This window comes from Delphinapterus leucas, chromosome 1 (assembly GCF_059928025.1).
Source record: "Delphinapterus leucas isolate spDelLeu-1000000601 "Yukka" chromosome 1, BTC_Dleu_Yukka2, whole genome shotgun sequence".
Classification (NCBI taxonomy): domain Eukaryota; kingdom Metazoa; phylum Chordata; class Mammalia; order Artiodactyla; family Monodontidae; genus Delphinapterus; species Delphinapterus leucas.
In genome coordinates this window covers 116034998-116058305 of record NC_143129.1, presented here as the reverse complement: position 1 = coordinate 116058305, position 23308 = coordinate 116034998, and the positions used below count along the sequence as shown (strand labels likewise).

General features: G+C 40.8%; 2 protein-coding genes across 3 annotated transcripts in view; both read right to left on the bottom strand.

Annotated features, from left to right (window-relative positions):
- MCOLN2 (mucolipin TRP cation channel 2) overlaps positions 1 to 1285 on the bottom strand; it is a 61451-nt gene extending 60166 nt beyond the window's left edge. The window contains exon 1 of one of the 2 annotated variants that reach the window (XM_022580944.2): positions 1028 to 1285. In XM_022580944.2, coding sequence (XP_022436652.1) covers positions 1028 to 1104 — 77 coding nt within the window. In that variant the 5' untranslated portion in view covers positions 1105 to 1285. Of the gene's footprint in view, positions 1 to 376; positions 548 to 1027 lie in introns of those variants that run through there. The other variant, XM_022580945.3, reaches the window with a different exon arrangement.
- Positions 1286 to 4715: 3430 nt separating this feature from the next.
- The window catches only part of MCOLN3 (mucolipin TRP cation channel 3), a 32804-nt gene continuing 14211 nt past the window's right edge, over positions 4716 to 23308 (bottom strand). Inside the window, exons 4-13 of the mRNA XM_022580887.2 lie at positions 22320 to 22473; positions 21096 to 21177; positions 20923 to 21019; positions 15323 to 15422; positions 12126 to 12238; positions 11893 to 12042; positions 8620 to 8721; positions 8389 to 8511; positions 7280 to 7486; positions 4716 to 5583 (exon numbers count right to left, since the gene is read on the bottom strand). Coding sequence (XP_022436595.2) covers positions 5449 to 5583; positions 7280 to 7486; positions 8389 to 8511; positions 8620 to 8721; positions 11893 to 12042; positions 12126 to 12238; positions 15323 to 15422; positions 20923 to 21019; positions 21096 to 21177; positions 22320 to 22473 — 1263 coding nt within the window. The 3' untranslated portion in view covers positions 4716 to 5448. The remainder of the gene's footprint in view (positions 5584 to 7279; positions 7487 to 8388; positions 8512 to 8619; positions 8722 to 11892; positions 12043 to 12125; positions 12239 to 15322; positions 15423 to 20922; positions 21020 to 21095; positions 21178 to 22319; positions 22474 to 23308) is intronic.

The following is a 23308-nucleotide window of genomic DNA, read 5'->3' as shown; positions in this document are numbered from 1 at the left end:
TTAAGAGGGGAGCGAAGGCCTGTTTGTACGCACTACCCGCCCCCAGCTCAGCTGCACGGCTGGGTGGTTGGAGCTTTGACCAAGAAGTTGGGGCCCACTGGCAGCGCCACCGGGCTGAACTGTACGCCTTTTCATAAAGGCAGAGGAATTGGGGTTAAACACGCTATCACCCTCCCACCTGAGGAAAAGGCCTGTTTGTTCCGGAAGGCAAAGCCCAGCCTGATTTAACTAACTGCAAGCAGTTACTATAAGCAAGGCAGCAAGAAAGCTCTAGTCTAGAACAGGAAAGCCATCCACTTGATGAGGGTTTCTCCAGAGTCCAATACCCAGAAAGACACAGCTCAGGCGCCTCATCTGACAGTTAACCTGAAATCACCTGGTCTTTCCTCTGCTTCCTGGCCTGGGGAAAAGGACGGGGCTGCCGGGCCACGCCTGCGCCTTCAAAACTTTCCACGGCTCTCGGGATTCGGAGCAGGAGAAACCGTTCACTGCACGCGTTTCAGCCTTGCCGGGAACGCCTCCCCTGAAGTCTGATCCCTCCTAGGCGGGCCCCCCTCCTCTTAGTGCCTCTCTCTTACCCTTCCTACCAGCCGCCAGGGGCGCGCAGACCCCGGCCCTCTGGCAGGCGCGGCGAGTCGCGGGGGCGACTGGCCCCCCTCGGGCGGCGGCGGCGGCGGGCTGCCGGGCGGGTCGTTGCGCGCCGGCGAGGAAGGGGCTCGTGGCCGGGCGTTCCCGCCCCGCCCCGAGTCCCCACGTCCCCCCAGTCGCCTCCCGCCCGGGCTGAGGAGCCTGAGGAGAGCGTCTCAACTTGGTGCCCTGGGGCACTTTTTCCTCGAGTCAGCGAGCTGGCCTCTGTGAGCCCCGGGAGGCAGGTGGAAGGGGGCGGGCGGTGGGAGATAGAGCAGAGGTGCGCACGTCAGGAGACCCGTGGAGGAAAGCAGCCCGGGAAGGGGGTGGCGGTGGGCGCCAGAGGAACGGCCGTGAGATGGAGGGGGGGCCCCACGGCGATCGCCCCTGGGGTACTGACCTGCACTGAGGCCCCCGGGACGGACCTGAGGCTCTGCTCCACACCTGCAGGTCCAGCGCCTCCACACCACGAGCCATGGTGCTGCCCGGAGCGACGGAGGAAGGAGGCCTCCTGGGTGGCGGCCGGGCTGTAGGGCCGGGTAGAAGCGCCTTCAAAAGGGGCCCACGCGGTGGAACACTGGGCTGCCGGTGCGCCCTCCACACCGCCCCCGGGCGGCCGGGCTGTGCACTCCCTGCCCTGCGGGGCTCCTGACTCTACATTCTTTCCTTGATTTCGGCATTCTTTTCTTGTTTCCTACATCCATTCCTTTGCCCATTTTAAAAGTCATTTGTATTTTGATGCGTTCAAGACACAGGCCATATTCACTGAATGCCAAGCCTAGGGCTGAGTACTGTGGGCACCGAGATAAGAAAGACCAGATCCTTTCCCTCCAGGACTTCACGTTAAGTGAAAAGTTCATTCATTTTGACGTGTTTTTATTCTGAAGTGCACGATCACAAAACTCTGTGACAAGGGTCATGCTTCGGAGATGTTAAAAGTGCTACGGGCGCACAAGGGAAAGAGAAACGAATCGCTGTTAGCTCGCGCGGGGAAGCTGGCCTCCTGCGCGGGGAGTGAGTGTCCACGTGGCCGGGGCGGGCACAGAGGGACGGCGCAGACCTGCAAGACCCGAGCCTTGGGACTCGGTAAGCCCACGTGCTGGTCTGCAGCCACTGCTGCTCTTCCCTCCCTTCCCGTCTTCAAAGGAAGACGCCTGTCGGAAACGGGACATGAATCTTAGAGATGAGGGTCGCGGTCACTTACCCAAATGCCACTTTCAGCTGTGGGTGATGTTGACTTGGAAGTTCCGACGAGCCAATAGCCTCTTTTCCAGGGAGGCCTATTCCTATTGGTGGCGGCAGCAGCAGCAAAGTCCGCGAGTTCCAGGCTGTTTCAATCAGCAAATGTTTAAAAGGTCTCTGGGTTTAACAAGGCAAAGAATATTCTGCCAGGTAATTATTTTAATATGCATCTCCAGGTAGAAGCAGTTGGAAATACATAAGATATATAAAAGCATACATAACTGACACCCCTGTCCACTGAAAGACAAACACACGACTCAAAAGTTGTGAGTTAAGTTTTATTCAAGGACCTTACTGAGGACTAAAGCCCTGCAAACAGTCCATCAGATAGCTCCGAGTAGCTGATGCGAGGTAAGGGAGGAGCCAGGATATGCCTGAATTTTTTTGCTGTGGGAAAAAACAAAACAAAACAAAAACATGTCCTGGAACATCCAAAGATTACTGCTAATCACAAAGAACAGACATCTCAAGTTAATGATTTTAGTGCTTTTCTATGTATGAAAAGAATCTGGGGTCACTGAAATTTTCCCTTAGATATGCATCTTAACTATCTAGGTGTATACAAAGCCCAGAATGCTCCCTAGTTTTCTCCATCCTGAATTCCCCTCAGGGGCCACTGTCCATGGGCCACTGTAGTGGCTAATGGCTTGATCCTTGTAAAACTGAAATGGCAGGCAACATTTTTTTCTTTTCTTTTTTTAAGATTTATTTTTTTAATTAATTTATTTATTTTGGCTGTGCTGGGTCTTCGTTGCCACATGCAGGATCTTTTTAGTTGCGGCATGTGGACTTCTTAGTTGCATGCATGCGCGATCTAGTTCCCTGACCAACAATCAAACCCTGGCCCCCTGCATTGGAAGCGTGGAGCCTTACCCACTGGACCACCTGGGAAGTCCCAACATATTTTTTCTTTACGCCCCCTTTTGAAAGTCACTTCCAGTAGGCTATTAGGCAAATGCCTTATTTTAGAGTCCATTTCATCAGAGATGCCCACTGGGTACAGACAGGCTTGGAAGTTCCCGTTTGTGTAGTCACAGTCCCTGCAGGTGGGTGCCACGGTGGCATGGCTCCTTTTTAGAAGAAAAGGAGAGGAAATGTTACAGCACTGTTCTTGTGGGAAGGATGTAGACTCTGGTGTAAAGAGGCAAACTGTGACTTCATTGGAGAGTGTTGGAGGAAGTATAAGAAATATTATATTTATACATATAGTATATATAGATACTATATATATTATATATATAGTATCTATATATACAATTTTTGTGCTAAAGAATTTTTAAGCCTTTTTAATTCAAAGAAAAGCCACTATAAAGGGACAACCCTTAACTTCAAAATACTAGGACTCCACTAGGGACCACAGTCCCTTTAGAAGGGGATTGTAAACTGGGATAACATCTTTTTGTATCAGCAAACTTCTCGTTATAAGTGTTTTTTAAAGGCAGGGCAATTCTACTGAATAACTTACCAGTGGGTAGTTAAAAGGAAAATCCATTGTCAACGTTGCATTTATTAAGAACATCTACCATGTACAAGGGCCCTGTGCTTCAAAGGGGCCAGAAGAAACCCTGAGCCCCACTAGGTACCAAGGTTGATTTATACGTTATCTCACTGAATGCTCAGCGTTCTGTGTACTGTCATCTCCCTATCAAAATGAGGACATGGGTTCAGAGATGTTTAAGTTACTTCCCTGAGGTCACCCATAGAATATGTAGTAGGTCCTAGATTTGTATTCAATCTTTCAGTCTCCTAAACCTTTATTCTCACCACACCACTACACTGCTAAGACATGACTAACCACTGCTACACTTCAGTAGCTGTCTTAATTTGGAGCATTTTCTGTAAACATTTTCACATCTGTAATAATCTACAACTAGTTTTGCAAAGTAGAGAAGAGATACGTGTACATAAATAACTGTAATTGGTGATGCATATATTATTGATAGACATAAAAGTATCATTTAAAAAATAAACCGTAGGTAAGTTCTTATAAAACACTATAGAGGGAGAAATAGTTGTAAAAGGCAGCTCCAAGTATCTCAGATTTGAATGTGCACATGAAACGCCAGGGGATGGTATTGAAACGGACTCTGATTCAGTGGGTCTGGAATGGGACTTGAGGGCTTTCATTTCTAACTAGAAGATGTTGCCGGTACTGCTGGTCCACTCACCACTCTTTAAATAGCAAGGCTCTAGGAAAGATTTCACCTGCATGTTTGAGGGAACTGGGGATGGGGAAGAGGGGAGGAGTATGAGACTTAAGGATAGTTGAAGTCAGATCGTTGAAATTTGTGAATATCACACATACTAAGATATGAATTACAGTTTCTAGGCACCAAATCTAACAATTCTAAATTAGTAAATTAATTCACAATAGGTATTATGTTTCTCACTTTCAAAAAATCATTTGTTTATGTCAAAGATCCTGGCTCATTTCTCACTGGGTGGTAATAGTCATTGTTTTGTGCTGTGCTTTGTTCCTTTCAAATGTCTATGTTCTGTTCTGTATATGACAGTACAAAGAGTTCTGTACCCTGATTCACATTTATAATGACCAATAACCAAATAACAGAAGAATCTTTTGCTCAATAATGTACTCTAACATGGAAGTTTAAACTTACAAACCTTTTTCTTGAATTTCTCTAGCAGGTTGCCTTCATATAAAACTTTCACTGATTTACGATGTTAAAGGGGATTTTTTTAAGTAGTCTAGAAAACATGAGACAGGCTAATAGTAAAAATGCAACAATTTTCTGGGATAGGCAGACAAGAACAATATTCACAGGGAAGTTTATGTGGAGGAAAAAAATGCTACCCTTTTCTGTGAGACTGAATGTGCCTAGGAGGGGCGCAGCACATCATGCACTTTTCACAAGGCTGTGCAAGTACTAATAAAACAATCCTTGTGGGATCGAATATGCATTTGGTATGCAGTTTAATTTTCATAGGTGTATAGAATACTCCTTCAACTTTGTCCTTTAACACTAAAGGAAAAGAGAAAACTTATACTAAAAAACCTGATCTTCTCCAGAACTAAAAGCAGTATCAAATAACAGTTGTCCTTCATAGCCAAATACAAGACTGTTAGCTGGTGATGGTTTTTTCTTTCTTATTCTTTCCTTTAAGAGATTTTAAAATGCAATGATTACTGGATATATAGCAATCATCCTCTCTCTCAAGGACAGCCCCTGAGAATGGTCCAGGCCAGGGTTGGTGAGTTGTCTGAGGTCAGATCAGGCATTGTTTCCACTGATGACACAGTCAGCACAGTTAGAATAACTGGAAGCAAGAGTAGAGAAGGGTATGGAAAACACATTCTAAAGCTATGGCAAAAATAAACAGGACAAGAATCCAACAGTTTCCCTCATCAAAGTTAGGTTTAAAAAATAAAAATAAGCCCAGCCTAAAGCTGCAAAGACATTATGCTTTAAAATATAAACACAGTTCTTGATGAATTACAGCCATCAATTTGCTCAAAATAATAGTCTTCAAACATACTACATCTGATCTTAAAATATCCATTTTGTCTCCCAACTCAGCTACACATTATAGTTCCCTCCAGGTCATAGATTAGCCTAATAGCTACTTTTTACAACAGCAGAATATAGATACTGCAGGGTCTTCTTCTAATCTGTACTTTCCAGAATTGGGCAGATCTTTGCACTCTGATATAAATATACGAAGTTCAGTCTCAGGGAAGCCATCTTGTTGGTAATGCTGTACAGAATAATAAAAAAAAGTTTTCATTAATAAGTCCCTTGAAAACACCTTTATTTCAAATTCAAAGTAGATCATTTGGCTACACAGGTGGGGATTTTTCTAAAGGGATAGTTTACTTGCTTCCAAGTATTTTCATGGGGATGTAGCCTCTAGAGCCAGTCTTAGGTTTGGCTAAGGAAAAGTGGGTCTAGGATTCTGCAGTGCCTTCCTGGGCTCTCTTTTGTGGGTCTGATTCAACCCCAAATGGGCATGTTGAATCTGAGAGCTCCTTCCAGGTAAAATCCAGCCTGCACACCCTTATGGAGTCTGTCTTCCAGACAGACAGATTTATTTAAAGGCCTAATATTTATATCAGCTTGGGGGTCTAAGATCTCTAGAATGGGCCCTGACCAGCAAGGATCAGAAAGGACTCGCCCATCTGACAAGTGCTCTGAGACCATGGAAGCAGGTTAACATCTAAACTACGAGTTTTAGGCTTGTGTCATCCAGAGCTGTCAACTCTTGTTATTCTTTGAGACCTCAGATGTCACCCTCTAATAATATATATATATAGCTCTCTGCATGCAGAGTTGAAGGTAGTGAATTTTTAGAGCACCATGGAAAGGGATTTGTACAGGTACAACTACATTCTTTCCCAGTCTCCTTGGTGACTCTAAGCAAGTCTGCCAAGCAAGTATTGAGGACAGTCGGTTCCTGACATCTGCTTCGGTAAGAATGAAGTCAGAACCCTGGCTTTGTGAGCAAGGTATTTGTAATTATCAATACATAATCCATCAACTCCTGATGGCCTTTCTCCTTATCCATTCGCATGGCATCATGTTTCATTACCCCTTTCATGCTCAGAAAGAAAAGTCCCCAAGTGGAAGTGTCTATGCCAATAGTATACCTAACAGTATAAAGTTATTAGAAATTTAAATACATATGGATATTTACTCTGCCTTTCCATATTTCAAAGGGCTCAAACTGATTTTTAAATATTCAATGTGGAGTGACAGTATGAATGATAACAGCTTTTCAAATCATGCTCCTGACTGTGTAACACACACATGGCTCGTACTTGACACATTAATCCCCTGACTGTCCTGGAGACCAGGCCTCTGGGGTAGTCCCATGCAGGGGTTCATTCCAAATGAAGAGGTCAATTTTTCTTTATGAAAAGTGGATTTTAAAAGCTCCCACAAAATTTTGACTGTTGTTTCACTCACTCAGTATCTACTGATCCTTATAATTCTAATAAATGATTTGAAACCCTGTCTGAAAAAGCACAATTACTCAGAGACAAAACTTTCAACATTCTAGAAATTCTATTTCTCTTTCATTTCTGTTTTTAGTATCTAAAATTGAGATCCTTCTTCTCTACCCTGAAGAAATTACCATTCCTTTGATCCCCTCCCCCTCAGGTACTGTATTTTTTTTTTTTTTTTTTTTGCGGTACGCGGGCCTCTCACTGTTGTGGCCTCTCCCGTCGCAGAGCACAGGCTCCGGACGCGCAGGCTCAGCGGCCATGGCTCACGGGCCCAGCCGCTCCGCGGCATGTGGGATCTTCCCAGACCGGGGCACGAACCCGTGTCCCCTGCATCGGCAGGCGGACTCTCAACCACTGTGCCACCAGGGAAGCCCCAGGTACTGTATTTTATTGCCACTCTGCAAGTTCTAGGAAAATGCTGCTCCTCCTTGTTCTTGATGAACCTACCTTAATTGTTTCATACGTATCAGTGATCAGTGCAATAAAAAGACTTAAAATCATGTATATAAAGAGGCTGATGAATGAGTAGAGGTAAATCCTGCTAAAGAGCCAGACCAAGTAACTCTTCTGCTGCATGTTTGCAAATGTGGCAAACATATCATCTCCATTTATCAGCGAGAAAAGGCACTCAGAGACCATGTTCAGAGAACGGAACTGGAAAAACAAAAAAGAAAAGTTCACTTTACTAGGTGTTCCTTCCCATTGGAGACTTTGATCATGACACCATATTAAAAATAGTGGGACTAGATATCTCAAGTTACCCCTTCAAACAAATAACCTGGGGTAACCACAAGCATTTTTTTTTAACAAGAGAAAATCACACCAAAGTTTGATAACATGTACACATTGGAGACACCCAGGAAAATGGAGTCATTCCTCCAGGCATTTGTCTTGTGATGTACGTAACATGTACATGCCTACTGTTTTTCTTGGAACAAGCAGCTCCTTCAGACGCTCCTTTTAATAGGAGCAGCCTGAACTGAAGTTAGGAGAGCTGGTTTGCACCTTCAGTGCTTTTCTGAGTCAAGCTTTACCCTCCCATTTACCTTGGTAGAAAGAGATCCTTGAAATGCTTCTGTGAGAAACACAGGTCCCAACCATGCATACTCATGCTTCTCATTTTAAAGTTCATGCCATTTAAGATGATGGCATTACACTCAAGACTATAACTCTGGTGAACAAAATATTCAATATTTCTTCAAGTTTCTCCCTATACTACTTTTTAAAATAAAGTCAAATTTCAATAAGACTTAACTAAATAGCCCACTCTAGTATATATCGATGAATCAAGTTGGCAAGTTTGACTTCGCTGACGGTAAGAAAGACTTAATTATCTGACATATCCCACAAAAGGAGTTGAGGCAGTCAAGTGAATCAGTTATCCTCTCAAGGTGGTCTTACCTTACCAATTTATAAACTTGGCAATAGATACATTACCTACAACATTTTAAGGCTGAGCCACAAAGTAAAAGGAGCTTATTTTAAAAGGATAACAAGCCACTGGCACTACTCTGAGAGCTTAATAACAACAGGAAAAAAAAATTGTTTCTCAGTACCTTATCGTGGTAAGGCCCCAGCACAATCCATCCACAGAAGCAATAGCCTAAATAAATCATAGCTGCACAGCAGCAGAACCTGATGACGTTGGGCAGCGCTGCCTGAAGGGTGAGAATTAGGAGCTGGGAAAGTAAGAGACGTCATTAGATTCCCTTTGTCCTTTAGACAAAGCAGTGCAATAACTTTGAAAGAGAAATACCAGAAGCTTGGAGAACCGTGGAATTCCTTACATTGTATTTCTGAAAGAAACCAAGGTATCGGATGACTCCTAGCCACACCAGCATGGTAGAGGTACCAAGAAGTATGCTACAGACATCATAACTTGTCAGACTCTAAAACAGAGTGGAAAAAAATAATCAGTTATGTAGCAGAAATTCATTTGGGGCAAAAATTATTTGTTGAGTAGCAATGAGTCGGCACTGTTCTAGATGCTAAGGACAAAGCAGTGAACAAACAAAATTCCCTGCCCTCGTGAAGCTTATATTCTAGGGTGGAGAGAGAGACGATAGAAATAAATTAGCAAAACCCTCAGTACATTAGCTGATGGTAAGTGCTGAGGAGACAATTCAGGGGAGGGGATAAGGGAAGGCTGTATGTTGCATTTCAAATAGCGTGGACTGATCACTGAACAGGTGGCCTTTGAGTAAAGACATGAAGGGAGTGAGGGAGCAAGCCAAGCAAACATCTTGTGGAAGACTTCCAGGCACAGGGACCTGTAAGGGCAGAGGCCCCAAAGCAGGAGGGCGCCTCGCAACATAGTGAGGCTGGCTGGAGTGAGCTATGGGGGAGAGTGTGCAGGCACAGAGGTGAAGGGGCAGGTAGTTTAGGGCCTCACGAGTGTAATTTAAAAACTTTACCTTTTATTCTGAATAGACTGGGGAGATTGAGGCTCTGAACAGGAGTGATATGTTGGGAGCAGATTGTTGGAAGAGTGAGACGGTTACTGCAATAATGCAGATGAGAGCTGACGGTGCCTTGGACCAGGATGGCAACAGTGAAGGTGATGAGGTGATTGTTTTAAGGGAGACAAATAGGATTTCCTCTTGGATGAGATATGAAGGAGAGGGGATTAGTGGAGGAGAGGGGATTAGTGAAAGAGAGGAGTTGAGGATGAGGAGTTGAGGCTTTTGTCTTGAGCAACGGAAAAGAGTTGCCATTAACTGAACTTAGAAAGGCCACGGAGAAGCAGGTTTGGACTGTGGAGGTGGAGATTTCAGGAGTTCTGTTTCAGGTATGTTAAATTTGTGAGGCCAGGTAGACATCCAAGTGAAGATGTGGAATACACAGTTGGATATTTGAGACTGGAGTTCAGGGAATAATTCCAAGCTGGAGATAGAGATTTGAAAATCACTGGAAAATAGACACTATTTAACACAATGGGACAGGATGAGATCACCAAGACAGTGGCAGAAAAAGAAGGTGTCCAAGCACCGGGCCTTGAAATACTGTCACTTTCATAGGTTGGTGAGATGAGAAGGAACCAACAATGGAAAGTCAGAAGACCAGCCAGTGATTTAGGAGGAAAACCAGGTAAGTGACAGCCAGTGAAAAAGTTCATCAACAAAGAGGGCGTGCTTGCAGTGCTAAAAGCTGCTGATTGGTCAAAATGAGGATAAATAATTGATTATTGAATGTAGCAACATGAGAGGTCATTGGAACATTGCCCTGGAGTGGCAGGGCAGCCTGACTGGAACAGATACAAGAGGGAATGGGAAGCACAGAGTCAGAAACAGGATTAAATACTCTTTTGAGGTCTTTTGCTGTATAAAGGGAAGCAGAGAAATGGGGAAGTGGCTGGAAGGAGAATAGGTTGAGATTTTGCCTTTTTAGAAAGGAGAAAAAAAAAAAAACATGCTGATGGAAATGTCGTGGTAGAGAATGAGAAATTGAGGATGCATGAGAAAAGGAGGAAGAATAGCTGGACCCATGCCCTGGAGTAAGCAAGCAGGGACGGCATCTGAAAGGCAGGAGGTGGAGAAGTTGGCCTTGGATAGTAACCTAAATAATATATCTACAGTAGCAGAGAAAAAGCAAAGCATATGGGCACTGATGCTGGCAGGTATATAAGTGAAGTGGGAATTTGTGGAATTCCTACTTTGTTTCCATTATTTTGTGAAATAAGAAGTGAGGTCATCAGCTCAGAGTGAGGATGGGGCAGGGAGTATTACAAGCTTCAAAAGAGAAGAAATATGAAATGATCAGCTAGAAGACAGGGGGAATGAATAGCTTAGAAAAATGCAGAAAGATTGTTGGACACCATTAAAGGTTCGTTGAAGTTAATGGTAGGTGAGGTTGGTAAAAATAAAGATTTGCTGCAAATCTCCCCCTACTCCTCCTTTTTTGGTCCCTACACTTAAACATCTATTCTAATGATATATACTACATTGACATATAGTGACAGCTGCTCCATGGCCTCCTAAACCCATTCTCTCTTTCTGAGGTACATGCCTGGGCTATCTCCCCCAGTTCCCTTGCAGTTAGATGTGACTAAATTCTATCCAGTAGGACTGAACAGAAATGAAGGCTGCCATTCTGAACCAGGTTATAAGACTGTGAGAGACCTACTACCATACCAGGTTTTCCCTTCCATCGGTTGCAATCTGTTTGTGAGGCAACCCAGCATCAATCATGCAGTCTGGGTGAGCCCTTAATGGTCGGCAGAGAAAAAGATGGGACAAACTTGGATTCCTGAATGGTGTGGAGCTGAGCAACTTGCCAGCACGTAAAATCCACCCTGACTATTACATGAGGGAGAAATAAACTCCTGTCTTAACTGAGCCATTGCATTTGGGGTCTCTGCCCAGGAATCTGAACCATAAGAGGCTCCCCACATGGATCATACTCATATTTAGTTGTAGTCAGGCTAGAAAAATATAAATTTGAAGAAGATTAGTTTGAACAGTATTCGTTTTGTTTTGTCTTGTTTTTGATTTTTGTTTTGGGGGAGGGTTGATATCCAGGCTGGATTAGTCCTAACTTAAAATGGAAAACCTTGTAGTACATAAATAGGAAAAGTAGGAAAATGGGAATATTCTCAATTTAAATGGACAAAGGGAACAACTGCAAGGACTCACACAATAGTAGTTTGGCCTCACTTCCCTCCACCTACCCCCAGCCAACTCTTTTTCTGAAGATTCTGGTATTTCTTATAAGAACAACAAAAAACACCTTTTACTTTAGTTACCTTGGAGTGTGTATGACTTTTGGTGTGTGTAAGAATTCACAGGCCCCACCCCCAGAGTTCACATTCAGTAGGTCTAACGTGGCGTATTTACCAACTACCCAAATGATCCTGATGCAGAGGACTGTGAATCACACTTTGGAAAACTCAGCCTAAAAGGTTTCTGGACTATAATTTTACAAGTTACTGTTATTTCAGGTTTACTCAATAAAATGTTTGAAAGAAATAATTTACTCTGTGAATTCTTAACGTTTTGGAAAAAATAAATGATCATTAATGCAAATCTGATACTAACAATGACATAAATAGGAAAAAATTTTACCTTAGCTTGGATTTCCATTTTCAGAATTGATCCAGTAATGGTTAATATGTCACTAATAATAATCATAATATACCATCCATTGACGAATTCCATTCGATCAGAAACAGAAACTTCCTTCTTATAATGGAGGAGGAAAAAATTGACAAATTCCTTTCGGGAAAAGAAGGGAGGCACCGTGAATTTCTCTATCAATAAAAATGTCCATCACATTCCTAGAAAGCAGAGATCCCTACCTGCTGAAGCTGAAGTCCTTTCACCACAGATCGAACACACAGGATTAACGAAGCCAGGCATATCAGAATAACGAAGGCATCAAAGATCATCATGTAATGAGTGTTCTTCTGAACTGGAAAGAAAGTGGATTACTTGCTGATGCAGTGAAACATTAATATGGTGACATATACTTCTTTTTTTTCTTTTCATTTTTAGCCTCATTTATTTTAACGGCTGCATTGCATACTTCAGTATAGATGTACAATACCGTATTTGTAAAGACACTTGGATTGGAATCTGGTCTTCCCTGCTACAAACCATTCTCCAGGTCCTCTTTGTGCACAGATGCAAGTGATCCTTTAAGTGGATGAATATCTAAAGATGGAATTGTTGGGGTAAGGCATATGCATCTTTCTAAAAGAAGATCTAAGAAATTGTTCTCCAAAAAGATCATGAAAGTTTACATACCTACACATACCTCCACACCTGCTCCATATTCTTTAATTTTTGCCAATTAAAAGAGCAAATGATTTGAAATGCCGTCTTTACCATGTACCACATGGCCGTTTGTATTCAAGTACCATATCTTACCCTTCTGACGTTTTCGTGTGTTGTAACGCCTAAGAAAAATACCTCTCATTACTCTTTCCTAGAATTTCTGCTGGCTAGTCTTGCTTGTTATATTTCCATATATTCTTCAGGGCCAGATTGTCAAATTCCAATAAAAATCCTACAGGTAATTTTGGGGGGAGTCACGTTGAATTTATAGATCAATTTAAGAAGACTTGACATATTCATCATGTTGAATCACTTGTCCAAAAACATAGTGTGCCTTTTAATTGATTTAAGTCTTCTTTCTGCATCCTTCAGAAGCATTTTCAAGTTTTATACGGATCCTTCACACTCATGTTTAGAATAATTTAAATAATTCAAGCATTCTTGGCACAAAGACAACAAAGAGAAAAGGCTCTGATACAGATTCTTCCATGAGTATTTAAAGGAGACTAAAAGTCCTTCTTTTAAAAATCATCACAACCATCCATCAAAGATCTTTATCAACTTGTAGTCTTTTGTTCTTAATACCGTTAGGGTTCCTGCATATCCTATTTAAATAGACTTATCTAGGTATAAAATACTTATTAAGCATCAGGTGTGTTTCTACATGCTGAGAGTATAATGGGTGAACAAGACAGACAAAGCCCCTGACCTTGTGGAACTTCTATTCTACTCCAGTGATATAAGAGAAAAAAGTGAACAAGTAAATGAACTAATTATTTTCTGACAGGAGTAAGAGATATGAATAAAGTAAATCCAAATAGCTAACATGTATTGAGTGCATTTCCTGCCCGGCATAGTTCTAAGAATTTTATAGGTTTTAACTCACTTGCACCTCACAGCAACACCCACGAGGTAGATGTGATTATCCCACTTTGCAGGTGAGAACTGAAGCACAGAGAGGTCACAGAACTTGCCCAAGGTTCCACGGCCAGTAAGTGGCAAAGTCAGGATTCAAACCTTTGCAGTCTGTCTCCAGCATCCATCACTCTGTGTTAGTGGCTCTTAGCATCCCTTGGGGACTTGTTAGGAATGCACATTCTCCTGCCTTACCCTAGACCAAGTGAATCAGAAACTGTGTTTTCCTAAGCTCTCTAGGTAACACTAAATTTTGACCACCGTTGCTGAGGGAGCTTTGGGTGGGGGAATGGGGAAAAGAAAGTTTCACTTATACCGCACAATGAAGGAAGGCCTCACCAAAGAGGCAGCGGGTTTTAGCTGAGGCCTGAGTGACAAGGCAGAGCCACCCATGCAGAGATTCTGGGAATCAGTCCTCCCAGCATGAGCAGAGCCAGGTGAAGAGAGGTAGGCAGAGGGCTGACCGTCACATGCTCTCTTACAGAGCGTGTCTTTACTTAACAAGTTGTTCTGCTCTGTGCTGATAGAAAGAACTCAAGACTATTCTGAAATGAAGCATCCCGTAATTTTGTCAAGAGGCATCTAATTGTTACACGAAGGGCTAAATCTACTTCAGAAAAACTTAAAATTCAAGAACCAAACATTTGAGAGAAAGCCTATGTTCCAGGCACCTTCATATGCTCTCATTTTCCCTATTCTCAAGTTTGTGGAGAAGTATTACAATGTTTACAGATGACAAAACAGGCTTGTGTTTCAAATAAACAACTTTGTGATTGAAATAAAAGTTTGTGATTCAAGATCTTCATATATTTGAAGTTACCTATTAGTGAAAAGAATACTAGAATGAAGAAATTTTATTTTATTTAATTTACTCATGCTATCTCATTACTACATCTGAACTTCGTGAATCCATTAGTAGGAAACCCTAAAGCAATTATTATACAAGTATGGTCTGAATAAGGATTCCCTGCACATTCCTGGGTCTCAACCCCAGACCTACAGACGGTCTTGTATGAAGCTGGAGAAACTGCATCTTAGCGGGTACTTAGAATGATGCTTCTTTTCAATAGAATCTGAGACCCTCTGACCTCATCATTAAAGTCTAGTACAACACACCACGACATATCAATACAAGGGACTAGGAAATTAGATCAATTCTTCCCAGGCAGATTTATCCAGTTCAGCTCCAAAATTCTCAGTGATACTCAGTTTATACCTGAGTTTGTGTCCATATTTCTAGGAATGCACCCTTTCCTTATTTCGTCTACTTTTTTGACCTAGATAGAAGATAATTACAAGGTGTGGGATACTTCAGGGTCAAATCCTACCTGACTTCTCCCTGGCTGTATGACCCCATGCACACCAAAATTCACTGAGCCTTAGTTTCTTCATCTGTAAAAATAGGGATGTTACCTATCTCAAAGATATTTTAAAATATTGAAGTGAGGAAGATGTAGGTGGAAGTATTATACTTATGCAATAAGCACTCGATAAACATTGGTTTGAGTATATGTGATTTTCTTTTTGCTGGGGGGATTATAAGCATTTTTTTCTTTTTGGTAAGGAGTGGGCCAGTGAGGGCACATGGAGAAGGCAGGAAAAGCCATTGTGATTACTAATAACTTGGGAATTACTTGGAACGTCAGACAACTACAATGAATTGATCTACTTGCAGAGAATTAGGGACTTGGGTATGGTCCAATTCTTTCATTTAATGTTCCACACATCCTTGGGACAAGTCATTTAATAACCATTTAATATTATTTAATAACCACCTTTAAAACTAGTAAAATTCATCACTTACTTGATCCAGATACGTGCCAGTCTTTACATTCTCTGATGGAAATGTCATTATCTAAACTTATCTTAATTCTTCCACTGTGGGCTTTGTTGTCAAATGTTATCTGTGAAGAACAGGAAAAGGGTAAAAAACATACCTATAGTTTTTTGTTTGTTTGTTTTTATTTTTTATTTTGCTGTACGCAGGCCTCTCACTGTTGTGGCCTCTCCCGTTGCGGAGCACAGGCTCCGGGCGCGCAGGCTCAGCGGCTATGGCTCACGGGCCTAGCCGCTCCGCGGCATGTGGGATCTTCCCGGACCGGGGCACGAACCCGTGTCCCCTGCATCGGCAGGCGGACTCTCAATCACTGCACCACCAGGGAAGCCCATACCTATAGTTTTTAAAGCCAAGATGCCTCTATGCATTAATTAGGAAACAATTCTTCCAAAGTTACAGGAGACCCAGACTCTCATCTTTGACCTGTCGCTAACTCTGCTCAACCTTGGGAAGTTCTTTTTATTTCTCTGTGAGCTGAGAAAGTTGAACTAGATCTTCCATAGAGAACATTTAGTCTCTACAATCCTGCTTCCAGGACAGTATTCAAGCCCTGAACCCCTTATAAAACAAAAGAATTTCCCCCTCCTTCCCATTCTAAGCGCCTCTAGATGCCCTCTTACAATGGGCAAGAGCGAGTACAAGTATGTTTTCCTCCGCCTTCCAGCAGGGCCTCAGCTAGGGATAGATTTTTAATGTGGTTGTAATTCTTACTAACACAGATGCTCATTATTTCTGTCTTGAAACATTTCAAATGGAGTTTTTTGATTTTCCTTCTAGGACCAGATTTCTTCATCACTATAGAACCATATGTATTACAAAAGGTGTGGTCACAGGGAACCAACAGCATGTCTGGCTTCAATGATAAGCATTTTGGGACACCAGGCACCAAAGGGGACAAAGCCATGCCAGAACACCTTTCATAGTTCTTCCATTGTCTTCCCCTTCTAGCTCCTTCCACTTTCCCCTTGCATACACCAAGAAGGCAAGCTAAGGAAATTAGTCTGGTTTGGGGGTTTTGTTTTTGTTTTGGGTGCCTCTTCTCTCAAGTCCTAAAGAAAAAGAAAAGTTCTTTTAAAGTCTCTCATTTAAATGAGTTTTATTGAAAATCTTCGTGTGGGGTAATCAGATACCACTTCAGAGTTTAGTTACTCTGTTTCTCCTCATGTTGGACTCTAAGTTTCTTCCCCTGACAAGCAACCAAGGACATTGCTAGTGTCTGCCCATCTCCATAGCTGCTGAGGGAACCAGCCCACAGCCTCTCATAAGGAAGATGCTCAGTATTATTTGAATGAGTCAGAAATCCTTGCCAAGGAAAAAACATGCTTTTCCCACACAAAAAGCCTCAGGGTCTTACAAATAGTAGGTGCTTATTAAATAAATTTTGGCTTAATGTCAATCACATCTAAGTAAGGTTTAGAAGAAGCTGAATTCTTTCAATGAAGAAGAAAAAATACTGGGTGTAATAACAACAGATTAGATAGTACAGAAAAATAAAAGATTGGTGAATTTGAAAACACAGCAATAAAACTATTCAAAATGAAAGAAAGAGAAAAAAAGACTGAAAAAAAAAAAGAAAGAAAGAGAGCTGTGGGACAACTTCAAGTGCCCAAATATACGTATTATTGGAATCTCGGAAGAGTGGGGGGAAAGAGACAGAAAAATATTTGAAGAAATAACACTGAGTAAATGTCAAATATAATGAAAACTATAAACCCATAGATCCAAGATACTCAATGAACCCCAAATACAAAAAACATGAAGAAAACTACATCAAGGCATATCAGAATCAAATTGTTAAAATCAGAGATGAAGAGAAAAATTTTAAAGCAGCCAGAGGGGGCAAAAAACATCCCATACAGAAGAACAAAGATGAAGAAGACAGCAGATTTCTTAGCAGTGACAACAGTTTGTATTGTTTGTATTTTTAGTTTGTAAAAGAGCAACATCTTTAAAGTACTGGGGAAAAAACAGTCAAACTAGAGTTCTATACCTAGTGACACTATCCTTAAAAAATGAAGGTGAAATACTTTTTTCAGACATACAGAAGCTGAAAGAACTTATTACCAGCAGATCTGCATTATAAGAAATGTTAAAGGAAGCCCTTCATGCAGAAGGAAAATGATACCAGATGGAAACCTGGAACTACACAAAGGAATGAAGCACTTGAAATGATAACTACATGGGCAAATATAAAGACTTTTAATTATTTAAGTTGCTTTAAAAGATAACTGACTGTTTAAAGTGAAAATAACAACAATGTATTGTTCCAGTTTATATCTGGAAGTAAATTGTATGACAACAATAACGCAAAGGCCAAGATGGGAGAAATGGAAATATACTGTCAGGTTTTTATGCTATACATGTAGTGGTATACCATCACTTGAAGGTAGGCTGTAATAAGTTACATATGTGTACTAGAAACCCTAAAATAATAAAACAAAGAGTTATAGTTAATAAGATAACATATGAGATAGAATGGAATCCTAAAAAATACTCAATCCAAAAGAAGGCAGAAAAAGAGAGGAATCATATTAAAAATCATATGAAATTTAAATGATGTAATAAGCACCTTAATTAAAAGGTAGAGATTTTTAGGTTGGATAAAAAAAAGCAAGACTCAACTATATGCTGCCTAACAAGAAAACAACTTTAAATGTGACACAAATAAGTTTAAAAGGGTGGAAAAAGATATGCCATACTAACACTAATCAAAAGAAAGCTGGAATGGCTATATTAACATCAGACAAAGTAAATGTTTGAGCAAAGAATATGACTAGGGTTAATGAGTGCCATTTCACAATGATAAAAGAGTCAGCTCAAGTGAACACAGAATCCTAGATGTTTATACACCCAATAAAGAGCTTCAAAACACAGGATGAAAGAATTTATCAAACTACTATGAATGAATGCTAGTGCACTACTTTTACATTATAAATCCAGCTGGGCACACACAGGATAGGCTTAATAAACAGCTGTTGAATGAATCAAATATCTACTACATACCATATACTTTGGTAGGTCCTTCATATATGTTATCTTCTATCTCAACAACAATTTTGTCAGGTAGGTAGGCATTAATTCTGTTTGACAAATGAGAAAACTGAGGCTCAAACCAATTAAGTAATTTGCCTAAAGTTACATAGCTACTTACTGGTGAGCTGACATTAAAATCTAGGCTTGTCTGACTCCAAAGACCTTGCATTTTATATCAGGCATGCTGTCCCAGTTCATGTTTACTTACGGCAATGAAGTTGCACTAATGGCTTTTATTATCAAACTACCTGATAGGATATAAGTTCCACCACAGTTCTGTGAGATGCACTGCTAAATCCACACTGCACAGATATAGCTTGGGATAATTCTACAAGAATGGCAAAAATATGACATTTGCATGTGGCTAAAGGCCAAGTTGCTTTTACTGATGTAGTGAGTCATGACAAAGGATCTAGTGTTTTGTTTACTCAATCAACAAATATTTGAGTCACCTACTATGTTCTCTGAGGGATGAAAAGATAAAATGGTTCTGCCTTCAGGGAGCTTTCAGTCTAGCAGAGTTGATGATAAAAGACCTACAAAATTCTAAAACAAAGGAGAAGGCGGTAAGACATACAAAATACAAAAATGAAAACGAAATCTGGGAGTTCAGAACACAGAATGTATTGCTAACTGAGGAATCACAAAAGGGTCCATGAAGGAGCTGTCAGTTGACCAAAGCCTTTAAGGATTATAAGACTTCTGAAAAGTATCATTTTCCATGAGAGACAGAGAGAAAGAGAGAGGCAGACAGACAGACAGAGATACAGAGAGAGAAGAGAGAGGACTGTGTATAATAGCTCAATTTTTTAAAAATCAAGTAATTTTGAAAATTCATAACTTGCTGGTTAATATTAAGATCAAAATCTGTAGCCCAAATAAAAACAGTCTTATAGAATTAGTGCTTTTTCTTATTAAGTAATATGCATAATTATTACATTGTCCTATATTCTGAAAATATTTTTAACCTCCATTTCTGAAAACTTGATTTCTTACAGCCAATCAGTTGAGTATCATGGACATAACTTTTGATACAAACTACTGCTGAAGTAATAGAAATTTGGACCACATGAAGGCAAGCTGTTATCAAATGCTGTCCTGCATATGCCGATACAGCATTGTGTTACTACTGACTCAGATCCTCGTGAAGTGATGAACTCACATGAGGGGCATCTTGTGCTGCCTAGAGAGCATCAAAAGCTCCATCTGCAACTGGAAGACAGAGAACATAGATGTGATAGGATAGGCTGAAGGCGAGGAAGCTAACCAGAGCATTAGAGGCAGCACAAGGGAGGCACTGTGAGCAAAACCCAAAGGCTACAAACATCCACAGTGAGGAAACTCGGTAGCAAGAACCCTTGGCAATGACCTTAAGCAGACTGCCACCGACTGCTGAGAGCTGACCATACAGAGCCTACAAACCTCTGTTCCTTTTGTATTTGAACACCTACTCTGTGCCAGGCACTGATCTTGGTACTAAAGACACAGCAGTGAACAAGACAAGGTCCCTGCCCTCGGAGAACTTACAATGAGGTACAGAAGACAGATAATTAACAAGTAAACAAGTTAGTACAGTAGCCACCCCTTATCCATAGGGGATATATTCCAAGACCCCTAGTGGATGCCTGGAACCGCAGATAATACCAAACCTTATATACAATGTATTTTTCCTATACATACATACCTATGATAAAGTTTAATTTATAAACTAGGCACAGTAAGAGAGTAACAACAATAACTAGTAATAAAATAGAGCAATTATAACATATACTATAATAAAATTTATGTGAATGTGGTCTCTCTCTCAAAATATCTTGTACAAATTAAATGCCTTTTTCCATCTTAACCACGCACTTATCACACACTTTGGACATAATTTTTGCAGTTTGGGGTGCAACAGCAAAACTAGCATGGATTTCTTTTTCCGTCTTCACAATGGATAGAAGATTTCTTCTTCCTGTAGATTTAGCAACCTTAGCATACATTTTTTTTCTTTCTTTATTAAGTTGAGAGCTTTCACTTTTTCATTTAAAGGAATCTTTTAGCATGTCAGAATTGCCAGCATCACTACTCTTGCCCTTTGGGGCCATTATTGAGTAAAATAAGGGTTACTTGAACACAAGCACTGTGATACTGGGACAACTGATCTGATAACTGAGACGGCTACTAAGTGACTCACGGGTGGGATACACTGGACCGAAGGATGATTCATATCTGGGGAGGGTCAGAAATTTTTCATTATGCTACTCAGAATGACATACAACTTAAAATTTATTTCTGGCATTTTCCACGTAATATTTTCAGACCGAGGTTGACCTAGGGTAACTTACCTCAGAAAGCAAAACCGCAGATAAGAAGGGACTACATCATAACCAAATAGAGCTAGCTGAACCAATGCTTCCCCTGTGCACATCCAAGTGGAATGGGAACATCCTATACATTTGATCACCCCTTAATACAAGTAAATAAGCCTGTAACTAGATAAAACTATTTTTCTCCAGATAGGAATCAAATTCAGCCCAGCCCACACTTACAGTCAGAGTAAAGTCGTAACAATCCGGGAGCTCGTGATGACGAATAGTCTGCAGATTAATGGCCTTCAATTTAAACTGCAGCTCCACTGTTATGAGTCTAGAAGACAGGAGACTTCAGTGCAGTGAAAACGTATACACACAAACATGAGTTACACTCCCATCTGTTCCCTCACCTGTGAAAGTCCAGCAGTAACTTGAGTTTTTCTTCTAGTGTTCCAACGTGAAAAGGTTCATCTGGTGCCACAAAGAAACATTCTGCCATAGAAAGGAACAAACCATAATATAGCGCCTAAAATAAATATAGAAAACTGCATCTTGAAAGGATCATATGTTTAAAACTAGATATTCAGATTCTGGTATTTTTGTAAATTAAGATTTTTAAAGCTAAACATCCTTACCACGTGGTTACAGTGATTTATTTGTTTTTAATACGTGACTATAACATTTCTAGAGTGGATGGGGGTAGAGAAAGATCTGAACTCTATCTCACTAGTCTTCTATAGAATGCCATCTTCCTTTCTGTCCTTTTAAGCCTAAACTTTGAGGCCCTTCTTCCTTTTTGTATCCTAAGCATATGTTTGAAGAATCTGTAGCGTCTAAGATAAAATTTTCTACGTTTAAAGGATCTTTTTAAAAAAATATTATGTTGACAATTTTTCCTCAATAAACACTGTTTTAAAAAAGGAAGATAGCATATTAGAAGGTTTTCACTAGTCAGCACTATACCCTTTACTATTCTTCTCAAAGAAAAAGTCCCAGTGGCTATTGTTAAAAGTACTTACTTTTTGACTCGATGACCTAAGCTAACGTTTTAGATACAAACTGCAAATAGAACTTTGCTAATAAGAATAAGCTGTGCTATTCTAAGCTCTGGTTTTCATTCCCTGCCCGGCCCCCCAGGCCCAGCCTACCCCAAAGACACTGAATAGTGAAGTGCTGTTGAGCAGAGAGAGTTTTATATACATCAAGAATGTGCAAGCATACTGTTTTATAAGGACAATATCTGTCTATTTAACTGGCTTATCCAGCAGAGAGGCTGTGGAATAAAGTGGCTAAGGGCATGGCCTGGGTCAAATTTCAGCACTGCCTCTTACTAGCTCCATCATGAGCAGATCACTTAACCTTCTGAGCCACACTTCAGTCTTCTATAAAACAAGGATGATAATAAACTTGCCTCGTTGGTTTTTGTGGGGGGTTTTGTTTGTTTGTTTTAAGAATCATGAGTTATAGTGAAGTACCTGACACAACTCTGATAAAGTTCTTACTATGACCTAATAGCACAGGCCAAATCAATGTTTTCAGAGATGAAATTAGTATAAATAAGTATAAATTGATTTATAAATAAGTATAAATCAAGGAGTTAAAAATGGAAGTTCTAGCTTATAGAAGAACATCACCAGTTTCAATTTCTGGATCAATGTCAAAGGTATCATTTCCAGGACAGATGTTTCCTTGCTTGTAGAAGTGCTGACAGATGGCCATGGCTGACTGCTCCGTGCCCTTGTTCTCATAAGCGTGATTCCCAACTGAGATGTTGCGTAGCTGCAAGTACTTCAACGAAAAAGAGAAACAGAAAAAGGGGAACATCCAGACAGGTGCAAGTGAAGCCATGATTCCCCTTCCTCCCTGCCTTTGAAACGGCAGGTTCCCACCTCCTGTCCATGTGGAGACTTGCATGCTAATATGCAGAGTAATTAACATGCTACTGTGCACCAGGACCGCAGAGGGCAAAGAGCACTCTTGAATTAATTAGAGTTCTGGGTTCAGGTCTCATTTCTGTGACCTTGAGCAAGTCATAGACTTTATGAGCTGCTGCTTTCTTATCTGCAAAATTAAAGGCTTAATTTAACCTTAAATAAATTCTCAGGTTCTTTCCTCCTTTAAAGAACTATGTTTAGGAGCTGACTTTTACATTTAATGTGAATATAAATTTTATTTATCTTTGAACTATTTCCTATAAAGTCAGAGTTCTGCTTTACTATAATATAGGAAATGGGATAAAAATTGTTCCAGGGTAACCAGCAAAACTTTGTCTAAAAATAATGTATTTTTAAAATCTTTATCTTTGTAAGAACACAGCTTGGTCACTTTTATAGCAATTTTCTCTTACTGAAAGCCCTCCCATGGCTTCCTGTCTCTCAAAATAAACTTCACAGCTCTTTTCCAGGGCCTGTTAAGCCCTGAGAGACCTTATAGCCCTATCCCTGGCCCTTCCCTTACTCCTTACTCCTTACTACTTGCCTTAAACATACTAAATGTTTTCTAGCCTCTAGGGCCTTTGCTGTTGCCATTCCTTCAGCCTGAAATATTCTTCCCCAGACTTCAAGTCCCCAGAGAGGTCTTTTCTGACCATCCTGAGTCCATTGTTAATATTTTATGTCACTTG